General features: G+C 46.3%; 4 protein-coding genes across 4 annotated transcripts; all 4 read right to left on the bottom strand.

Annotated features, from left to right (window-relative positions):
* LOC8083927 (protein phosphatase 1 regulatory subunit 11) lies at positions 1163–2004 on the bottom strand. The gene has a single exon (XM_002463743.2). The coding sequence runs from the start codon at positions 1814–1816 to the stop codon at positions 1421–1423; it is 396 nt and encodes a 131-aa protein (XP_002463788.1). The 5' UTR covers positions 1817–2004; the 3' UTR covers positions 1163–1420.
* LOC8083926 (patatin-like protein 3) lies at positions 6834–8715 on the bottom strand. Its single transcript, XM_002463742.2, has 2 exons — positions 7586–8715; positions 6834–7460 (listed from the first exon to the last, which is right to left on the bottom strand). Exons 1-2 carry the CDS (start codon positions 8648–8650, stop codon positions 7176–7178), a joined length of 1350 nt encoding a protein of 449 aa, XP_002463787.1. The 5' UTR covers positions 8651–8715; the 3' UTR covers positions 6834–7175.
* Positions 15514–19120, bottom strand: LOC8083925 (protein arv1 homolog). Its single transcript, XM_002463741.2, has 9 exons — positions 18829–19120; positions 18657–18704; positions 18460–18549; positions 17658–17703; positions 17491–17573; positions 17312–17406; positions 17015–17081; positions 16852–16927; positions 15514–16195 (listed from the first exon to the last, which is right to left on the bottom strand). Exons 1-9 carry the CDS (start codon positions 18937–18939, stop codon positions 16098–16100), a joined length of 714 nt encoding a protein of 237 aa, XP_002463786.1. The 5' UTR covers positions 18940–19120; the 3' UTR covers positions 15514–16097.
* On the bottom strand, positions 19793–23169 carry LOC110431479 (histidinol dehydrogenase, chloroplastic). Its single transcript, XM_021450592.1, has 15 exons — positions 23047–23169; positions 22815–22915; positions 22587–22699; positions 22441–22493; positions 22286–22358; positions 22101–22202; positions 21907–22008; positions 21745–21816; positions 21593–21655; positions 21479–21520; positions 21163–21222; positions 20942–21052; positions 20584–20754; positions 20375–20465; positions 19793–20248 (listed from the first exon to the last, which is right to left on the bottom strand). The coding sequence occupies exons 3-15, from the start codon at positions 22677–22679 to the stop codon at positions 19974–19976; spliced, it is 1308 nt and encodes a 435-aa protein (XP_021306267.1). The 5' UTR covers positions 22680–22699; positions 22815–22915; positions 23047–23169; the 3' UTR covers positions 19793–19973.

The following is a 23474-nucleotide window of genomic DNA, read 5'->3' as shown; positions in this document are numbered from 1 at the left end:
AACAAACACAAAGGGCTAGGGCAATTAACCTTTATAAGGTCGACGTGCAGAGGAAGAGGAGCAGAGGGCAACCTCATTATTTTCCTCATCTGATCATTGTGTAAAAATTCTGAATCTGTGACATCATTTGCTAAACTTTGTATGCTAGTTTAGAATTCAAAGTTCTCATCTGTGACATAATTATGGTAGTATGATTGTACAAACAATAGGGGAGGGAAACTGCAGGCTCCTGAGCAGGTAGTACTCTAGGGATGTTCGAGGGAGAAGGATGGCATAGGGGTTTTTTTTTTCTTGACAAGGATGGCATAGGTTGTACTCACAGTTACAAGGCCAACTACTTCTCACACTTGTAACTGTGAGAAGTAGTTGGCCGTGGATAAACAAGATTGCCCTCCACTTTGCATGATTTGTGCAAACATTCCTCTGACAAGTGCATATAGAATAATTGTAAGGTATTGAATCAACAAAGTTTTGCAAGCAAAATTGTCTTAGTCTGTTAATATTGCAAGGGAAAAATGACAACTCTATAGTATAAATGGTACCATTGCTGACCAACTAAATCTAAATGTGACTGGACCCCAAAAGAAAAACTAGAAATAGCATAGCGAGCATACTATAGCCATCTAATGTTTCATAATTAATTAGTTCCTACATCAAATACTTGTATGAGAGTAACCTGTGCAATTATGACCTTGCTGTTCCTTATTGAATAATATAATTCGACCCTAAATAATCCAGATCACAGGGAGTTTCAGTCGGCTGTATCTTGCTGCTGTTGTGTGGGGGACAATGGTGTCTCTTCTGCCGGTGTGGGTTGGTCTCATTGGTATGGGAAAGGGACCACCGCTGGGCATAGCAGTGGCAGAACCAGGGTTTTGCCTAAGGGTATGCCGGACCAAAATTCTTACATGCAATTCAGTAAAATCCATTGAGCAATTTGGTAAACAATCGTAAAATTTGCCCCATAATCTGGTATACAGGTATTAAGTAATATAATGTCTAAAATTCAGCAATTAAGTTCGAGAACTGCATAAATTACAAAAGAACATAATATAGTATTAAATATGCATAAAAAGAAGCTTACACAATAAGAAGCTAGGATCAGAAACTACTTTAGTTTAGAATCTCCGCTCTATAACAAAAAATTGTTTGCACAACGGCAGGCAGAAATAACAACCAGGCTTCAAATCATATTAAGCAAAACATAGGTGTCAACATTTAATTCAGCAAACGATTGCCCTGTTTGCTTGTCAAGCACCAGTACAACAATTATACCGACCACAAAAACATCTCTTCCAACCATAGAGCACGAATTTGGTGTTTTCACTCAACTAATTACATCAGGCCTGATTGAACATAAACATCGATTGTCGCCCAATACCTAAGGAGATCGAGAAGGCCCAATAACCCGCACCGGAGATCAGCGGTGACCATGGCCATGGCCATGGTCGTGGGAAGAGGACGAGCACCCGCCGCCGCCGCTGGTCCCCTCGCCGGCGTCACCGTGAGGGCGAGGGCACCGGTGGCCGCCGCCGGGGGCCTCGTCGTCGCTGCAGTCCTCGTCGAAGGGGACCTCCTTGTGGAATATGCAGCACTTCTTCGAGCTCTTGCGGCCCAGGCCCTCGTTGTCCACCGTCCCCTCCTTCCACGACACCTTCTTCTTGGCCCGCCGCTTCAGGCGCAGCACCACCGCCTCGGGGGCCGGCGCCGGCGCCGACGCGGCCGCCGGGGGCGGGGCTGAGGTGGAGGACGACGCATCGATCGTCACCGTCACGGATCCGGTCGAAGAAGACTGCGGCTGCGCACGCGTTGCCATAGGGATGGAGAATTTGGGATCCTCCTCCTCCTCCTCCTCCTCCTCCTCTGTCGCAGGGGCGACGCGGCGTTGGGCTCGGGCACAGCGGGATTGCGGGAAGGCGACCTCGTCGGGCCAAATCGGTGGAGAATGGGGAACGGCCGAATGCGTTACGGAACGGAAGGCGGTGTGGAAATTGGGGAGGAGCGACGGTATATACGGTGGCCTGAGTGGATTTTTCTTCATTATTCTTCCCGCAAAAGCCCAAGAAGCATGCCGCGGCCTGCTTTATTATTGCTTATGGGTGTTGGCAGCAAAAGTGAGGATGTAGGCCTTTCAAAATCCCATCAGGAAGCTTAGAAAAACTGGGCCTTAAGGAGTTTTCCGGGCCATCTGCTGAGGCCTTGTTTAGTTCAAAATTTTTTTCAAGATTCCCCATCATATCGAATCTTGCGGCAAATACATGGAGTATTAAATTTAGACGGAAACAAAACTAATTACATAGTTTGTCTGTAAATCGCGAGATGAATCTTTTGATCCTAATTAGTCTATGATTGGACAATATTTGCCACAAACAACGAAAGTGCTACAGTACCCAAAATCCAAAAAATTTGCCAACTAAACAAGGCCTGAATTGTTCTTTTTCTTCAGTATATTTTTTTTTGAGAGGCTCCTATTATGTTCATTTCACAAGTTACTTTGAAGGAACAGTTGATAATAAAGCAGGCCATTTTTAGCAATTTGCCAAATATATATGTTTCTTATAACTTTATAGCTGGGGCGCTGTTATTTTGGTGACGACCTTTTCATTTTCTTATAGGGACAGTCTATGCAACAATTGAGTGTTGGGACACTCGATTTTTTTTCTCATCTATTGTTCATCTTCTTCCTCTCCCGTGCCGCCCCCATCGCAGTGCGCTAGGGTTCATCGGAGCTCTAAAGAACCCTAGCGTACAGTTGTCTTCTCCCTCCCTCACCCCACATCCCTCACCAGAGCTCTGCCATAGCCATGCTCGGTGGTGATACCCCCACCTCTCCCTAGCCCCGCCTCTAGGGCATAGAACGGCCCGCTCCCATCCCCATTGCTTGGCCAGCCTACCTCCCCTAGGCGGTCCCTTCTATGCTTGCCGGACTTGAAGAAGAAAGGGAGATGACGAAGAGTGCTCGCGCTAAACTTACTTGACATCGGTGAGTTTCCCTCACCGAAACCCTAGTCGTGGGTGCATTCATGCGAAAATCAGGTGCTGAGCACGACTAAACACACACATGTGGTGTAGCATTTCTGTTCTCATAATGCTGAAGTATCAACCAGGTTACTCCTTTTATTTGATCAAGTATATGGACCCTAGGGTTGCTTGTGCTCTTCGCAGGCTTACTGATGGTTCTTGACAGGTGGGCAGAAATTCTTTTGAAGGCTTCATGTGTGTGAACTTAGGTCCTCTTCAGGGCCCGTTTGGTAGGACTTCTCTCTGGCTCCGGCTCTAGCTCCTCCAGAGGAGCCCTGCCAAACGTTTTTTCGAAGAAGCCATTTTTGAGTAAAAAACAGAGGAGCCCCTCGTAAAGAGTCGTGCCAAACATCCCCTTAGAACCGGCTTCAACTTCTATGAAAATAGTGTAGCATCGCGACCTTCTTCTCTTTCTCCCGCCAAAATAAACTAGCAAAGGAGGAGAGATTGATGAAGCTAGTTAATTTGGGGTGGCTTCACTAGCTTCTGCTGTAGTGTGGTACGGTAGAAAATCCGAAGCCACATATTAAGCCATTCGAGGCCCTTAATAGAAGTCCGCTACACGTTGTTGGAGTAGTCACAGCAGATGTTAGATGCATCATGTATCGGTCCTAGTACTAATGGTCCATCAATCTAATCATATGTGTCAAGTAAGCAGTCATTTTCTACTCTCAATTGATGCGCGCGGCAAATCAATACCGGATCGGATCGGAGGTCGCCTACTTACGTGTTTCGGATGCCATGCAGGAAGCATTTCATTTTCCAGTTTGCGTTTCTTGGAGCACACCGGCCAATTTATGTTGGGTGGACGATACGTATGTATCGGTTTCGGTATTTCGTACTCAATCTAAAAATCTCCTCCAATAATGGCAGAAAGATTTGCTTTGATATTATTGATTAAAAATAAATAAATGCTGACAGCCGCTTTTATATTATGTATGGCTGCTGACTCAATATATATACTTGCTGAAAAGACTATAAGAACAACATATGCCTGATTGAAAAAAATGCATGCAGTACTACTCACCGCCGTGTCAACAAAAGGTGGAGGACGACAACGAAAGAGCCAGAAGCAAACAGTACGTTCTCTGGACGTGGTCGTGACAGTTTTATAGCGTTTTCAGTTCAGAGCGATGCAGAAGAGGGATTCCTGGACAAACACAGCAGGTCTAACTTGTCTACATATTCATATTCAAATCCCTAGCTAATAAGAAAAAAATACAAGTAAAGCTGCAGAGCTAACAGAGGTTAGGGCCGAAAAAAAAAAACTAGTGCTAGAAGCCTAGAAGCCTACTGTAGTCAACATGTGATGAAAGATCCTAGATCCCTAAACAATCCCTGACATCCACGGTAAACAAACAATACCAGCAGCAAAGGCCAAACGGGCAACTGCTCAACCAACTCGCCACTGCACCTTGCGAAGAAGAGAACCAAACAAAGAAAGAGCCTTTCCCATGCACGACCGGCCGGTAACCTCAAGCACGCCTGTTCCCGCGATGGATGCTGCATGCTTTGTAAAGGTGGCTGATCGTCGATTCATTAGACTACTAGCTTGGAAGATGAGATCGAAATGGATCGAGCTCGTTGCGTTGAGCTGCATGCAAGTTGCTCCCGGGCCGGCTAGCTGCGTGCGTGCATGCAGAGGGCGAGATTCTCGGCTACTTGCATGCATGCATGAATACACAGCACAAGTGACACTAGCATGCACTTGCAGATGGATTTATTCATTCACGCAGTAAAAGTTACACGTGTGGCCTCTGCGCCTAAATACCTGTGCAGGCATGCATGGAATCCAAAGCAGCCAGGACGGAGGAAGACGGAGGGGACACCGGACATTGCAGGCCGCCAAGCAAGGGTGGACGGCGATGCGCGGAGCTCGCGCCACCTGGTGCGCGATTCCTGGTTGCTGCTGGCTGCTGCCCGTAATCTCTTGTCTTGCTGCTGCCGTAGCATGCGAGAAGCATAATTAAACTCTGGGTAATAAAGGTGAGTGATGTGCTAATTTTTCTATTCTCCCCTGCTGCAGGCGCTGTCTGTACTGATGAGACTGAGGGGCAGTGGTGATGGTGGTTACTGTCTTGACGAGGCCGGAGGAGCTGCGACCCCTTGCATGCACCGCACCTACAGCATTGTTAGCTAGTAGTACTAGTAGCTTGTAATTTGTAACCTAGCTAGCTACCTCGTGAAGTGATGATGCTTTGCCTATTTACCTAGCTGTAGGATGGTTTGGTTCGGTGCGCGGTTTACATGATTACCTTCAGTGTTGCTGCTTGACCACCTTCATTCATGCGTCCAAAAGGAGGACGAGATGTAGGTCCAATCTCTGTGCAAATACACAGTCATAGATTATGTAGTGGGTTAATCTAACCCTAACATGGCCCAGTACATGTGCATTAGTAACGATAATTATTAGGATCGGTACAGTACAAGCTCCCACACCCACTAGGCCACTACCACCAAAAAAATAGTGGCAACATAAAAGAAAAGGAAACTACATTGAGAACTATAGAGAAATAGTAACTAGCATTCACTTGCAGATATGATTCTCATATAAATAAAAAGATGCATTAATTAACATGTACTATAGAGAAATAGTAAACCTTAGCTTGCAGCATATATATATGCTCCCAAATTAAAGCCACTAAGCACTGTAACTTAGCCGTCACTAAAAAAATAGCACCGCTAGTAGTAGCATCTAATGAAACTGTATATTATGAAGAAAAAAACAATTGTAATGCAAGCACCGACGCGTGAAGCCACAGGCGATGCCCAGCTAGCTCAGCGCGCGCGTGTTGACGCCTCCACGTAGCGGCGTCGCCGGACTCACGTCGCTCGCATGAAGAGCGCCAGTTATTCCGTTGGATCAGACATGAGAGCACACCACCTCATCGCCTTAGGATTCTTGTTAAAGAATGCATTATATTATTATACGTACAGTACGCTGCAGCAGATCGAGCTGAACTGAACCCACCCTCTGCTCTGCTGATGCCTCCATGTCTCACCACTGTGCCCGTGTTTGGTGCTCAGTTACCATCACATGCACACTCGTATACACGTGATCATGAACTTTTTCGCTTCACGCTTAGTAGTGCAGCGCAGGTGCAGTAGTTTAACCAAGCTCTAAACTCGGCACAGGTCTCGCTGCTTCTCTTTACCTGCACCGTTACTACCAAAATGATAGAATTCTCTTAGTGTTTTAAAGTAATAATAAAACAATATCCCTAGTTATAGTATATGAGACAGGAGGCATTTAGTAGAAAAAATTATACTAACTTTTGAATACCAAAACATTAGGAGAATCTCACCTCACTCTCACTGGGAGAACTTTAGTATTCTGGTTGCGTACAAACGCACAGTATGAGCACACGAACCAAATGCACTGGTGCTACACAGCTACCTGTTCCTCTTGCTGAATGAATTCTTCATGTTTTCTGCTCTGAAGCACTTGGGACTCGGAACAGGTGTGACCTCCGAGCAGTTCTGCTGCTCGGATCAGAAGTTCAGAACAGTGTATCTGAATTCTGAAGGCTGGAACCCTGGATGTGGAAGCAGCAGCAGCACTACGTACTGGTCCCGAGTTCCAAAACGGAGGATTACTGTAACAACATGTCTGATGAGAACCCGCAGGCGTCGAAAAGGGCAAATCGGGTACGTGTTCCAGGCTTCTGTGAATCACTCGAGTTTCTTTCATCAAGTACCACTTTGTTAAGTATTATTATGCTTCGCATCAGCTATCATTGCAGTATTTACCTGCCTTGAAGCTAAAGACAGGCAGCCCCACATCAGACACAGTAGTAGTCACTCCTGATTAATTACCAGCTACTTGGTGTGGTGGCCTGTATGGCTGTATTATTTTCCATATCCAACACATCCGGATCCGGGGTTGGTTTGTTCAGTCATCAGAGAGGCTCAGAGCTCTGCTCAATCTCACAAGGTCTGCGCGAGCATTTCTTTCTCAAGATACATACATACAGGCATACAGCTGAGCTGAGCTGAGGATACGGATTACACTACAGAAGACACATGCCCTGCGTTTTTACATACAAAACTGAAGAATCGACATGGCGCAGGACAGGAACAGAGCTAAGCAGGCAGCCTAAACACCTGGTCTCAGTTGGGCCCATTCCGTTGGCTGCTGGCTCCTGGCTGTTGACCTACATGATGCTCGCGAGCGTGTGGCTGACGAGGCTCGAGTACGACGGCGCCGCCGACGGCTGGTGGTGCCTCACGAGCGCCGGCGCTGCCGGGCTGGCCCTGCGCCGGTCGCGCTCCTTGACCAGCTCGTGCGCGAACCGCTCCAGCTTCTCCGCGTTGGTCTGCTCCGCTACCTTCTTCCCGCGGAACAGCACCGACTCCACGTTCCTCTGCGCCAGCATCTCCTCCGCCTCCGCCGCCGCGGCGCCACGGCTCGCTCCTCGCGGCGACGGCGTCCCTGTCGCCTGCATGCAAATGAGCGGGCGTCGCCGGCAAAGGAGGGGGGTTAGCGTGTGAAAGCAGAGCAGAGCACAGTGAAAGCAGCGGACAGCGACACGGCACTGGCGGCGAGACTGGTGCACTCACTGACCTGTATACGGATGTAGTTGGTTGTCCTATTCTGTCCGAACGCCATGGCCACGGCCTGATCCACCATGTCAGCGACGCCCTCGGCGGCGATCCTGACGATCTGGGACGTGGAGGCGGCGCCCCGCTCCCGCTCCTTGCTGTCCGCCTCGCCGCTGCCGATGGAGACGACGAGCAGGTCCTCGACGCCAGCGACGAGCGGGAAGTCGCGCCTGTTGTTGAGCACGTGCGTGATGGCGGCCGCCGTGGGGTTGCCCAGCGCGACGCCGCCGCCGACCGCGGCGATGCGCGTGGACCCGTCGCAGGACCGCGCCTCCACCGTCCCCGACCCCGCGCACGTGGCGGCGCAGACGTCGCGGAGGCGGAAGTCGTAGGCGCGGGTCTCCACGGCGTCGGCGCGCGAGAAGAGGAACGGCGCCGCCGTCGCCAGGTCGTAGCACGGCACCAGCACGGGCCGCACCGTGTCCCGCAGCGTCAGGTCGCCGAACACCCTCCGGAACGCCCCCGCGCCGCCGCCGCCGCCCGGGCGGCGGAACTGGAACAGCCCCCGCAGGCCTTGGGCGTCGGACGACCACGCTCCGCCACCACGGCGGAGGCTGCGCAGGAGGAACGCGAGCGCGTCGTCCGCGGAGAAGCGCGGGCGGCCGTCGGCGCCCCGCGCGACGAGCATGGCCGCCAGCACGCCCCCGGCGCCGGACCCCGCGGCGACGTCGAAGAAGTCGGCCAGCCTGGCGCCGTCGTCCCCCGTGCGCCGCCGCAGCGACGCCTCCAGCCGCACCAGCGCGGCCCCGGCCAGCAGCCCGTCCGCGGCGCGCCCGCCGCCGTCGATCGACAGTATGCAGACCTTCGTCTTCGTCTTCGTCCCCGCCCTGGTCGGTGTCGCCTTCCCCGACGACGCCGCGGCTGCCCCCGGCGACGGCAACGGCGAGGCCCCCGCGGAGGCGGGCGCGAAGAGCTTGGGGTCGTCGTAGCCGAACAGGAACTTGCTCTCGAGGATGGAGAAGATCTCGTAGGTGAGCTTGTCCACGTCCAGACCCGCCCCCGAGTCCACCGCCCTAGCCGTCTCCATCTCCGCTCTCGCCGCCGGTACGTCTTGCCGCGGGTGGGCGTGCGGGCGTGGAGAGCACTCTGGCCGTTGGCACTTGCACGGGGCCGAGACTGGAGACGCTTTATATAGGCGCCCCGGCCCCGCCCGCGCGCGCGAGCGGGAGGGGAGCTCGTGGGTTCGTGGCGTTGACCCGGGGCGCGGTGGCGCGAGACGAACGACACGATGACCAACAGCACGGTAATTACGTGCACTGTAGATCGTTTTTATAATTTTATTTACTGCTGGGATCATCAGAGAGGAGCAGTAGTTACGGCGGCGCCGTGACAGTGCAGGGGAATTAATTGACGGGCTGGTTCCCGTGGAGTGAAGAGTGGGGCTGGGGGCCGTGCAGTAACTCGCGTGCGTATACGTACAGTACGTTCTCATAGGAGTGCGCGGTTCGTGTCGTGTTCGCCGCTGCATTTGCATTTGCATTGCATTGCACGGACACGGAGGACCTGAAGTGAATGGACTAGTAGCTAGGATTCAGCGTTCTGTTCAGTGACTGGAGGGGAGAGCCAGGCAGAGCCAAGTGGTTTCTAGTGCGCACGTGCATGCAGGCAGATCAGGCAGGCTCTGCTGCCGTGCTGCGGCTGCTACGCGATCCGTGGTGCGATGGTTGAGCGGACAGTACAGTGAGACGTACAGGTAGGAGATGCGATCGAGAGACAGGAGGCCCTGCGCGCGGCGCAGTCTGCCGATGCCGAGCAGGGTGGTGGTGGCGCGCATGCGTGGGGGGGTCGACGCCGGCCGGCGGGGGACGCGTCGTGCGTACACGTACGGGGGCCGGCGGGATGCGCGCCGGGCGCTGCACGGCCGCCAACGTCGTCTTCTGATCCGAGAGCGTCGGGTCGGGTCGGCGAGCTCCGCGCTACACCCCTCAGCTCCGACCTCCTCTCGTCCGATCCGTCTCGCAGACTCGCCGCACTAGGTGCCGGCAGGCGGTCCCCGGCCAGCTGCATATGCATGTCGACGCCGGCCGGCCGTACCGGCGGCACAGCCGATCTCTGTATATATGTAACGTGCATGCATGGTGGTGGTACCACTAGAGACAATATACTACCACTACTCCGTACTAGCCAGTAGCCACTCCTGTATTGGAGTACACGTACTAGGCAAAAGCAGGAGTACAACGCCGGATGGACCAGATCGGTCGAGCAACTCACATCGCGCGGCCATCGTGTCAATGTGACTGACAATATGCATGAGCATGAGCCCACGCCGCGCTGTCCGCCCAGCCGGCCGGTATCCTATGAAGAGGCCTGGCTGGATCAGGGCATCAGGCGGATTAAGTCGTCGGATCTGGATCACTAATCACTACTCCCTCCCTCCATGCATCTTTGTTTGAGTCACTCCACAAGTCGTCCCGCCTCGCTCCGTCCAGACAAACAGAGTGAGTGAGTCCCTCTAAAAACCAGAAGAGATACTGTAAATGATCAAAATGCCTCTAAAACTTTATGAATGGGGCTAGAGAGTACTTATATCTAACTATATATAGCCAAATTTATAAGAATTGGGCTAGTACAGTAATAATGCTAGTAGCTCTGTTGTGGGAGGAAAGTGAAGCATGTTCGCTTAAGCTTATATGTCCAATTTACCAATCATTTGTTAGTATTTTTCTCTTATAACGAATTAACGAACAATTCTTTTAGTCGCGACAATTTTAGCCAAGCGAATAAGCCTGGTAACAGTGAGGAGATGAGGCGTGTCCATCTGACCATGTGAATCTGAACTCTTGATCCCTTTGCTACTACTACCACACGTACGATTACGAGAACGGTGTGTTCCCGTCTCGGGATTCTCGATCACGTCTCACTTGCATACCTCCGTCCTTGACATGCTGCTGATGTCGACACGTATGGTTCGCACATTGCAACTGGAGTTTGCGATGGATAGTAACCACGACACAACAAAATGTCGTCTCCTTGTCCATACACGGCTAGCTATATCAGTACCTAAGCTAGTCGTGCAGAAGTGAGATGCTGCAACTGTACTAGCTATACTGGGCCGCAGATACCCTTCATTGGGCCAGAATAAGCCTCAGTCAAACATATCTACTAGCCTGAAGCCCTCAAGCCTACCCGTGGTGTAGAATAAGGACCTCATAGATCTACGATTCTAGGAATAGAAAAAAAAACAACATATGAATAGAATTGGCTCACTAGTACAAAAGAGCATAAAGCTGGCGTCCGGAAAAAATAGCACTGGCGGTTGAGTTACCATGCGCCAGTTCTAGCAGAGGTAGGGCGCGGACTTGTCAACCGTCAGTGAAAACCCATTTTTCGTTAATATATAGAAAATACTGAAAAACAAACCACTGGCGGTTTGCTTAGAATCGCCAGTGAAAATCAATTTCCACTAGCGGTTAACTTCACAAACCGCCAGTGGAAAGATTGATTTCCACCGGCGGTTCTAAGCAAACCGGCAGTCCTTTTCAATGACCTTTAGGACTGGTGGCCGTGTAAACCGCCGGTAGAAATTCATTTTCACCGTCACTATAGAGCTTCAGTGTACTAGTGGCTAACATCTTCAAACCTTTGGAATGGAAGAACACATAAAACCATAATTGAAGGTATATTTGGTTCAACTATGAGATATGGAAAAACAGATGTGAGCTATGTGCTCTAAAAAAGTTGTAACTTGTTTGGTTAAAACAACTATAAACATATCTTCTCTCTTGATCTACCTTGAAACACTACATCTCTCCATTTCTACCCATTTGAAAAAGCTAAAAGTTGAAAGCTAAAAGCATGGTCTAAGGTGCTGCAAAAATTATACTATGCTAAAGTAGCTGATTCTAAAAAGGCACCTTTAGGTTTTATCCGTTTGGTTAGTTTTCTCCTTTTTAGCCACGGAAACACTTTTCAAAAGCTGAACCAAACATAGCCTATATATTTGCACGGACCCAAAAAAAACATAGGAATTAGACGAGAAAGAATGACATAAAGAAAACTTTCGATAAGGTTCAGGCTCTTATTGGATTTCCTCCAAAGTCCTTATGAAACAAGCTATATATGCTATAGGATTTCTAGGAACCTCATCCTTTGTTCCAAAGGGTTTTATAGGAAACTTTTCCTATGATCTGTTTATAAAATTAAACTAAATTATGTGAAATTTCGAAGCGGTCCTAGAATGTCTTCCCCCCCCTTGTTTCAATGGGGGCTGAATTGTGTTTTCTCAAAAAAAAAAACAATAATCCAATTTATTTTGTCTCAGAAGAGGAGAGGTAAAACAAGTGAAACAGTGGCACTCTACAATATTGTTAGAGCATCAAATCCAAACCACTGTAACATGAGTACAAGAAGACACCACACGCAAAGCGGCAAAGGTATCTTGGTAGAGACATATGGTCTCCCCTCTACAGGTCCTATTAAAACTGTTGCGTATTAATAAGCAGCTTTTTTTGATCATTAAGCAACTTTATTTTGTTTTTTTTTGTGAGTTCGACCTGATTAAGGATTTTGGAGGCGTCTTTGCTGAATCATCGTAATAAACGGTTGGTGCAGCACTAGCAAGCACGGGCGTGCCTTTGACCACCGCCACTTTGCAATTGCGTTGCCATGTTGCTTAAGCTTTCTAGCTGCTAGCATGCATGTCAACATCAGGAATATTGGCTATATATAGGAGCTAGCCTATGAGAATTGTTCATAAATCCATTTCATGTCTGCCAACTTTTCCATATATTCCTCTTTGTCTGTCCACTATCTATTTGTTTTGTTTATTTTTTGTCAAGAACGAACAACACCTCGGACTACATATAAATCCCACGGGATCCATGCTGCTCGTGACATTTGGGAATTATTTAAAAATACTAACATTATCCTTTTCAGCAAAATATATGATTCAGTACATTATGTGTACTAACAGGGTGGTACTCCGACTTTTCCATCTGTCTCAAAATAAGTGTCACTATAATTTTCGTGCCGATCAAACATTTTAAGTCATGTATTGTAAAAAAACATTTTAAGTCATGATGTAGGTACATGGATAAGTCTGACGAAAACGAAGCTGCAGCGGCCCCTCAAAGAAATCAATAAGTAGGTTTACATGATGCCCTCCACAATCTACATGACTAGGACAAGGATTATATTTATGCTGCGATTTTGTTTACTGCGTTAAAATCATGCACAAGGGGAAGGAACGGTTTGTAAAGGGAGGTTGGTGCCCAGATTAATGGCCGTTGATCATGTTGTTTGATGACTAAGTACGTCCTAATAAGAGCAAATCAATTAAGAACTATTTACATGGTCAGTGAATTTTATAGTATTCCGTCTTTCCCTTGTCCTATATAGATAGACAAAATAAATTATATATAAAAATGGTTTAGCTTAGCTCCTTGTATATATATCGTAGAACATGTGACAGTGCAAAACTTACTTTGCCTTTGTGAAAAGCCACAGTAGTGCGTAAAGAAAATAAAGCACCGAGCCACGTACTTTTTTTTTTGTTGCAACATAGATATGTCACTGAAGGCAGTGACGAAGCCAGCAGTGGGGCTAGGGGGCTCCAGCCCCCCGCTGGTCCAGTGAAATTTTTAGTGCTATCCTTATAATTTTATACACAAATTTATAAGGTAGGATGAACTGAACACTTTATTTTTTAAATATATTTTGTGAATTTTATCCATAATCTACATTTACGAGGAGTAATAGTAGAGTTAAGTTGATGTAGAACTTTTGTTCAGCCCCTCCTAAATTTTTTCCCTGACTGAAGGTGAAGGTGACACCACCACTGCGGGATAAGAAAGTAGGCACAGAGCGTCGCGAAGTTCTCTAGGCTAATGTGTACAAGAAACTTTTGACAAAGTCGTTTTTGGACTAGTTTTTTTTAATGTCTCCGTTATGATTGAGCATGAGTCATAGCTGAAGAATGCATGCTGTCTGTCCAAGAGTAAAAACACAGCGACGTGATCGACCACTGAGCTGTACCCCGCCAAAACTGCACTATTCGTTTTCTTTTTCTTTTTTGGGAAAAAAAGGAAACTGCATGCAGTACTGTTTTGACCGTTTGGGAAACGATTAGTGCGATTAGGGTTGTCATGCTCCTCTCAAGATAAGATACGGATCGTTATTCATTCAATCAGTTACTTGTCATCATTCAGTATATATAGGCAAAAGCAAAGCCCTGTCATCTCTCTAAGAGAAGAGGTAAATCGTTTTGTAAAGCTAAATATAGCTGATAATAAGTTTAAAACATTTCCAACAGACTAAGTGGATCTCCAAATTTACAAGCTCTACATTACACTTTTTCAAGTTTCTGTTTTTTCTTTAAAAAATATCATGAAAGAAAATTATATGTGGTGCTTGATGAGCATGGTTTTATTCGTGGAGTTGCCACGAGAGACTGGAGCATTAACCATATATCAGTTTATGATAATGGAGAGAAGGTATTGTAGCTATCTACTCTACTAGTAGCTAGTAGAAACAACAAGAATTGAAGTGCGCACATAGCACGTACTCCACTTGTTGTCAATGAAGTGGTGCCGCGCGCGGTGACGACGACGACGCGCAACTGCAGCAAACAAGGCCGGCCGGCAATGATCGGGGACGTGGACTTTTAACTTACACGCGCGCGGGGATTACGTCCAAAAGCGCGCGTTAATCAGCTTCATTAAGCTGCTCCTGTCCCCTGCCTACCTGAAACCAACCTGATCATCATCATCTTGCTTGCTTGGCCACATCATGCATGGCCAAGGAAACCAAAGGAAATTAAGGAACATGGCCTTTTAGTTAACAATGACCCGCGCCTGATCGTGCGACTAATTAAATGAATGAAAGCTTGGATTAGGAGGCAAAAAAGTAGGCTGCGACTAATTAAATGAATGAAAGCTTGGATTAGGAGGCAAAAAAGTAGGCTGCGACTAATTAAATGAATGAAAGCTTGGATTAGGAGGCAAAAGACTGGCTTTAGTTTTTTTCCATATACTTATATGTACTCTTCTGTATATTCTTGCTATATACTAGGCTTTAGCAAGAATGTACGGAGATCTCCATCAGGCAAATAAAAACATGGCGCTTTAGGGGGTGTTTGGCACTGCTCCACGAACTCTGCTCCACAAACTCCACTATGGAGCAGCTCCACAAAAAACTGGAGTTCGTGGAGTACCTCTTTAGGTGCTCTCACAACTCCACCATTTTTTCTCAAACTGAGTGCGTGGAGCTGAAACCGTTTGGCTAAAAAATGTGGAGCGGAGCTGAAAAACGTGAAGCAGATCTGTCCCAAGACATCACAAATGACTCGCACCAACTGAAATTACTCGGGCAATTCTCTAACAAGTGACAACACTTTTGTAGATGCCTTTGCTCTAAGCACATGAGGAAGCTCCTCCTTTTGGTCACCGCTTTCCATGTGACAAGTCACAGTGCTTTGTTATGAAAAGATTCTGTTTTCGCTATGGCACCATTAGAACCAGCAAGCAACTATATCTCCCTCAAGATCCTGCTGCCCAAACCCGGACTGACGGTTCTAGTTTTCAGGTGATTGTCTGGTGCATGCTCAATCACGTCAAGGATGGCCAGCAAGATTTAGTCAGACTTGTAAATTTCTCTCCAACTAGTCTCAGTGCCTAGTGAGATGCACGATGCAATGTTATGGTTCATCGCAAACATAGAGAGCACAGAGCAGCCATTGTCATTTGTCGGTGCACGGAGAGGCAGGTGGTGTCAGCGTTCAGGTCGGTCAAGGTTATTAAAAAAACAGAGCGAGACAGAACACACCTGATCAGATTCGGGGAGCCTGAATCTGACTATCTGAGCTCGAGAACTGCTGCTGCCGCAGTGCGTGAGCATTCCAGTCCAAGTGTCCAACACAGCTGCAGCCAGGAAACGAAATGTTCACAGGTAATGTTGACAGAACCGCCAAAGCATAACACAATGGTAATAGCCTAATACAGTAGTAGGTCCTTACTTTGCTGCACTCTTTCGGGAACAGGAGATGCTGAGGCTACGTAGCCACGTAGGCCGTTGGTATGGTAGGGTAAAGGGACCAACCAAGTACCAACCACACAACACAACACTCAGAAGCTAGTACCTACGAGTAAAGATGCCATATCCGTCTTTGCCACAAGTACAACATGGAAAAGATTGCTCAACAGCCGGTGCTGGGCTCGGGCTGCACAGATGCCATGAGCCACGAGACCGTGCAATTCCAGCATGGTCCACAGCTCAGCTACTCACAGGGAAGGGGGGGGGGGGGGGGGAGAAGACCAAACTTAGGAATACAGTCATTGTATTATATACCAAACAATGTCGCGACATCATGAGCGGCCAAGCATCCTAGGCTCAAGAAGCCAGCATCCAACCATCAGAGCTCACCATCAGGGCACAGTATACCTACTAGACAGCGCTAGAAGCACCAGGACGGTCCATCTGTAGACTAGGGCCATGCTTGAAGCTCCAGGATGATCTGGAGTTCTGGACGAGTTCAGGGTTCATGGCGTTCCAAGGATCCATCGCTGGGTTAAGTATTTTGCTGCATGCGCTACTAAGCAGACCGCGAAGCAGTGGGCTTTTGGAAACTGCGAAACAACTGCAAAGAAATGGTGTTCTCAGTTCACACAACGTTGAACAGGTTTACTGTTCACCAATGAAACATAATTTAATTTGCACGTAACTAAAAAGAAATAGAACTGTCACAGACTCACAGTTTCAGTAAAAAGAGGAAACCATCAATTGCCCCAAGTTACTAGTACACTAACACTTCAAAAAGCTATAGAAGACGTAACTTGTAGATGCTGAGAAGAATTATAGTATAGGATACAAGGCGACATGCCATAAACTTTGATCATTTGATGTCAGAACTAAGGACATCTGTCTGACTCATCAGTAGAGATCTTGATTACAGAAAGGAACATTCCATCTAACCATGCCTATATGTTAGTATCAGAAAATGGCAGGATTAATAGAAAAAACTTTGATCATGTGTCAGTTGATGCCACACAGAACCCTAACATAATCATCTATGCTATCCACGGCCTATGCTCCTTGAATATTATTGATGTGTAAGAATCCTTACAGCTAGAAAACATCTAGGGAATACTCAAATAAATGTTTCAATTTATGTTATGCAAGAAGCGTGCGGCATTTACCAAGACTGTTGTCAATGTATATATGCATCCTACTGACTAGAAAATATTTGGAGAATGAATATATTCATGGGGAGAATATATGTGCAGTGCTTTGTACCTCTCAGGGCTACAACATTTGATGAGAGAACAAACATTTCAACAATGAATATAACAGATGATGGAAACTCCCAAACCTGCAAATATTCATACTCAATTCAGAAAGAATAAAACCGCAGATATGCTTAGAAGAGAAACAATTAATACATAAAAATCTTTTATACCATCATTGTGAAAAGGAACAGCTTGAAGTAGCTTGAAATGATGACAGCGAACAGAACATCCCTATACCTGAGTAACGAAAAATTGTTATTACAAAAAAAAACCATGGACAAGCAAACGAAATTGCAAATAAAATAAGATATACGAAAAATGTAAATAGAACAGAAATGAACTATGAGACTATTAGACTGTTGCATGATCTCTACTAGCTGCATAAACCCCATCAAGAACACTCAGGGACCCATTGATAGCAATAAATGTTTTATTCTAACAAGAAGAGGACATCATGCCAGTTGTACCTTATAACATCGAAAGATAATTTGAGAATAAATCGCACTCCCAGGAGTAAAATGATCATAAATATGATGTTTCCCAACAATGCATCGCCAATAACCTGGAGAGCAACAAAATGTTGGGCACACTGTTATGACGATTTGCACTTAAAAAAATATATTTGAATGCCGGTAACTGTAATCACCTCAGTGCAATTGGAAATTGTTGAGAAAATACTCCTGGAAGAAGCCCCATCAGCTCTGTTTCCTTTCGAAAAAGATATTCTGACTTACATAGTTATGGACTGTTTAAGATGCGCAGATAGTTCATAGTAATCAAAATCAAAGTAAAGATTTATGAATTCAAGGATACATGCATCAAGAGCAATATGTATCAAAGTAGACCGGTAAAGTATTCCCTGCAAACACGAACACACAGGCATATTAGACAGGGAATCAAATTATATATGGACATGAAGACGTACCCTACCAAATAAGTTCTTGAAGGGAAGGTATGAAATCGCTACAAGATGAGAGCAGATCACAACAAGATTGCCAAACTATTCATCTAAAACCTATACGAATGGAAAACAAATTTTTATGCCAAATTGGTTTTTATATGCTGCTGTGAAGGGTCAGGAAGTCACCAAAGGCTCAAGTGTCAGTGAAACAGGAATGTCATCATTAGCAAAAGGAAGAAAGCAAAGCTTCAATTTTCCAAGTAGAAGCATGGGAATTATTGAGTAAAAATGGAACGGGGCACATAATTGATGATGTTTATTGTTACCGTCCTGATTGCTTGTGTCACTCCTCAAGATAAAATTGAAGCGGAAAAGACGGAAGAAGTAAATGATTTGCTTTAATGTAGAAAGGAGAGCAGTCCTGGGTCCTGGCAATTTAGCATGAATAAGCATGACCAAACCATATTTAGCCTCATCCATACATTAACTACTCTATCTACAAGTGGGCATCTCGACTTCTCCAGTAACAATTGTTTCACACAGATTAGCTAAGGCAAGTCAAAGTGAAATGCATAAATGCTTAAAGCATTACTACTACGAGACCAGCAAAAGAAAGGTGGTATTCGATGTTTGCAGTATGAGCCAAGCACAATTTGATGTTTGCAGGAATGTGAAACAGCAATCAGAGTCGGCCTGCAAAGCATAGATTCATACCTTGTCAACAGATGATCCCATGCTCAGCTTATTAAACAGAACATGGCGGTATGCCCTTGTCTTGTGCAGGACAAGATCAATCAAGATGATCTAGAAAGGAGCAAGCAGATGTCAACACTTAGTAAACCACTCAAGCATCCTACGCAGCTAACACATCCAAAATTAAGCTGCAAGGCGTTGTTCATTGATGACCGTACCATGAACTCGCACTCGATGTAGGGATCAGCAACAGCCTTGCAGTTATCCTAGCAGGCACAAGAAAGGTAGTATTCACTATTCAGAGAGTTTGACGGCTCATAAGAAAAAGTCAAAACGGATTACACGAGTGGTGCAGAGACTCGCGAGGACAGGGGCACTCGCGTGGCTTACGCATTTCATCAAGCGGATGTTGCCCGGGGAGTACTGCACGAAGAGCGTCTTCACGCGCCCGCCGCAGCCAACGCAGCGCGGACCCTCCCCTGCCGCCTGCGCATCGCCCATCGGTGATTTCTTCCGCCGCCGCCCAGCCTACCTCGCGCCTCGCGCAGTCCAGGTTCAGTCCCCCGCCTCAGCGCGACCTCCCACACGGTCGCCGCCTCCCCCACCGCCGCCGTTGGGCCTCGGATCCGCACGACGGTGTGGTGGAGCCTTTGTTGGAGCCTAGTGTTGCCGTTCTAACAGAAATGGGCTTGGGCCACCATTAAAACCAGTCAGCTTGGTGCTCCCGTCCATGAGTTAAAATGAAATCTTAAATTGGCTTCATTTTTTAGGTTTGACTAAATTCATAGAAAAGAATATTGTTTATGACACCGAATTATAATCATAAAATATATTTTCAAAATATATTCATCTATTGTGATAAATATTTTTGCTCTTTTCTATACATTCGGTCAAACATAAAGAGAACTTTTCGTACGATAACTGTGAGAATTGATTTATTCAAAACAAAAGAAAACTGTCTTAAAACTGACAAGGCGAGTATTAAACAGTTTGCGGTATAGAATATCTGAATTTATACTTAAGGAAGAAAATTGGCGATGTCAATAATTGAGCGAGGTTAAGTAGACTTTTTTTTTACTGCATTGGTGCTGGGCGGCCCTGGCTCATCCGGCTTTGAGAGAGGAAACTGAAGGAGCAAAGATAGCAGACAGGTAGAGGAAACTGAGGTAGCAAAGATAGCAGACCACCGACGGCATCCCAGTGCATATGTGATTCCAATGAAAATCTCTTTGTCGATGCCATTTTATTGTTTCTTTTCCATCAAATTATTATACATGCTTGTCGGTCTATTTGAAACACAATGGATGGATATGCACAATCCAAAATTTGGGGCAAAAGCAACTAGGGAAATAACTAATGCGAGAACACTACATATACAATAAGTTCTGCTCATGTTTATTCGTGAAACATATCAGAGTGCAATGAGCATTATTTGTAGTACCAGTTGAAACGCCTCTTTCTAACATTCCAGATCAATAGTTCAATTCCAACATCCCACACCGACTTTGAACATTACAAATGAATCATGACAGCAGCTATACGGTTACAGAGGCCTCAACCTCTTGCAGCCTAAGGGTAACGGCTCTCTTGTGCGCTTCTAGCCCTTCCACTTCGGCCATCTTCGCGACGTATGGACCCAGCTTTCTCAGTCCTTCCTCTGTTAGGGATTGGACAGTAATGTATTTGAGGAAAGAGTTCAGTGATACACCACTGTACATCCTTGCGTAACCATAGGTTGGAAGGACATGGTTTGTTCCGCTTGCATAATCGCCCACGCTCTCTGGGGTCCATTGGCCCAAGAAAACTGACCCTGAGATGTGGAAACCAAATATTAAGATGAAGAATTCGAGATGGATGTGCCAAGATATGAAAACTGACCGCTTGTCTGCATGAAGAACAATGTAACCACACCACCTAATGATAAAAATATACCTACCTGCATTCTCAACGAGCTCCTCCCACTGCTCAGCATCCTTTACATTGATGATCAAATGTTCAGGGGCATACAGATTTGAGAATGATATCGCCTGCAAAAGGTAGAAACAAAATGAAGGCACTGAAGTCCATAATAGAATGGTGATGCACTTAAAACACAAATGGGCAGCATAGATGCATCCATTGCAGGAAGAAGGGGTGAAGAATTACCTCAACCATATCTTTGGCAAACACAGTGAAGCTGTGGCTAAGTGCTTTTGAAGCAAATTCACCTCTTGGAAGCGCGTTGCACTGCTTGCTAACCTCTGCCTCAATGGCACCCAAATTAACACCATCTCCAGCAATAACTAGAACAACCTGACTATCTGGACCATGTTCTGCCTACAAAAGATTTAACTAGCTAACTGTAATGCCACACTTCATGAACATGTGCGATAATAGGAAGTTTAGCATCATAAAACAACCTCTATATACATGAAGGATTCTCAAATTTCAGTTTTTTAAATAGCAAACATGAACAGCATTTAGTAATGCAGATAAGACTTGGGCAACAAATAGAATACAGTACCTGAGATAGCAGATCAGCAGCAACATGAACTGGGTTCGCGTATTTATCAGCAATGACTAAAACTTCAGAAGGGCCAGCAGGCATGTCTATAGATACCATAGCTTCACTGTTCTGCAGTCAAAGAAATATTAGAACCACAAAAACAATTTAACATAGAAAACATGTCTTGGCAAAGAAGATAATGGTAAAGTTTTATTTACAATGGAAGAACAAGAACAAACCTGAAGAATCATTTTGGCAGCTGTTACATACTGGTTACCAGGCCCAAAAATCTTCTCAACCTGTAGACACAGTAATGAAGTTAGCAAAAATTAGAACTTGGTGAGTCAACATCTCCATATGTTAACAGTTGTTTTGGGCAGAGTTTATTTAAAGTGCTAAGAGCAGGACATGCCCAGTAAAAACGCTGCGGTTTATTAAGTTCTATGAGAATTACTTAACAAGCAACCAATATATTATATAGAGGCCAGTATATGGACACAAAAGATCACTACTGATTTTAGACATGTAACCGATAGGTTTATATACTTCAAATACCTTTGGGCACGATGCAGTTCCCCATGCCATTGCTGAGATTGCCTGAAAGTAAACAGCACTAAGAGCACTGAAATAAATAATGAAGCACAAAACAATCTCAAAATATGCTAGTACCTGAGCTCCTCCAGCTTTCAATATGTGTGTCACACCAGCTTTCTTTGCACAGTATAGCACCTCCTGCAGGAAACAAGAAAAGTATATAGTGCTTCATCAAACAATTGTTTAAAAAAAGAATACTGGTGCAGTTCCATGTCCCACAACTGTACCTTGCATATGCTACCATCACGGCTAGGTGGTGTGGCAAGGACAATAGTTTTGCATCCAGCAATCTGTGCAGGCTGGCAGAAAGAGAGGCTATATGAAAAGCTTCAAACAGTGAATTAATGCAATTAATTCAGTTGAGAGGATTTGAGTAGAGGCAAGCATACCACAGCAAGCATCAATGCAGTCGAAGGCAAGACCGCAGTGCCACCTGGGACATACAGCCCGACAGAACCAATGCACCTTGTTATTCTCTTACATCTTACCCCCTTCACATATTCACGAAAAAGGGCATACATAATTAACGTAGAGCGTTTAGAAAGGTGAAACTTTACTAATGGAAACATTGAGCATCTCTTACTTTCATATTTTCAACTGTCTTCTCGGGTAATTTTTGTGAAACATGGAAGGCATATATATTGTCATATGCAACATCGAAGGCTTCCCTCACAGCTGGATCAAGCTACAGTATTTATGTAGGTAAGACAACCAAACTCATGCAGCAAATAGGGGAAATAACATATATACATAAAACAGGACAATTACCTCTGCATCTGGAAGATCGCTAACACGAACAACAACATCATCGAGCGTGACCTTGTCAAACTTTTCTGTGTAGCTACAAAAACCAAACCACCCAGAAAATTAATCACAATCTCCCAGTCGTCCAAGAAAAGGCCATCTATAACAGCAACACTTACTGCTTAACTGCTGCATCTCCTCTGACACGGACATCCTCAACGATTGGATTCACCTAATTGCACACGACAGAATCCCATGGTTATGAGGCTATGAAATGAAACGATACTGGACTTCAACACCATGAGTAATCTGGATGTCATCTCACCGTGCCAAATATGGACGAGAAATCGATGCGGGGACGAGCCTTGAGGCCGCTAACCTCAGTGTCGCTGAGCTCGGATAGTCTATATGATTTCATCGCGCTGCTGGTAGTTAATCCTGAAAATCAGGAAGCAATGAACGATTCCATGAAACAGAGTCCAGCAAACCTTGGTGGTTGGCAGGGGCAGGCGGGCAGCAACAGAAAAAAAAAAATAGACCAACAAGCGCGCACCTCTGTATTTGAGGACTGTGTCGGAGGAAAAGCGAATCCCAGAACGGAAGGCAACCCTAGTGCTTCCGACGAGCTGCGCCGGCGGCGGCGGGGCGCGCAAGCTGCCCATCAACAGAGCGCGATTCAGTTCTGGAGGGTCGCGTGGCGAGTGTCAGATGCGAGGGGGAGGGGGCGCGAAAACTGAACAGAAACCGAGCTCTGCGAGGGTACGGAAGTAGACGGAGAGACGAACCGTGGCGAGACGGCGGCGCGCGCGGCCTCCGGCGGCGACTGTGCGACGGGAGTGGAAGTCGCCTCTCGTATAGTCGTATCCCCCGCTTGCTCTCAGTCGGACTCGGAGCCACGCACTCACGCACTGCCTCCTCTTTCCCTGTATATTAGCTGGGCCTTCAAACAATGGGCCGATCAGGGGATCACAGGCCAAGAAAGCCCACCGAGCAGAGTAGCGAAAGGAAAGGGAGGATGAAGTGGGTTAGACTGCAATCTGCAATAAAATAAATATGGGCCCGACCGTGCCGGTTAGACTGCTTAGGCCAAGTTTGAAAACTCGAATTCCCTTAAGATCCTCGATTGCAACGTTGATGGACTATTTCAGCGTTTAAACATTGGTTGTGTCATGTGTAAGCTCGTTTCTGAAATTTTATTTCGACCTCCGTATGA

The sequence above is a fragment of the Sorghum bicolor genome, chromosome 1 (assembly GCF_000003195.3).
Source record: "Sorghum bicolor cultivar BTx623 chromosome 1, Sorghum_bicolor_NCBIv3, whole genome shotgun sequence".
NCBI classification, from domain to species: domain Eukaryota; kingdom Viridiplantae; phylum Streptophyta; class Magnoliopsida; order Poales; family Poaceae; genus Sorghum; species Sorghum bicolor.
The sequence above is the reverse complement of the archived record's forward strand: the minus strand, read 5'-3'. Positions and strand labels throughout refer to the sequence as shown.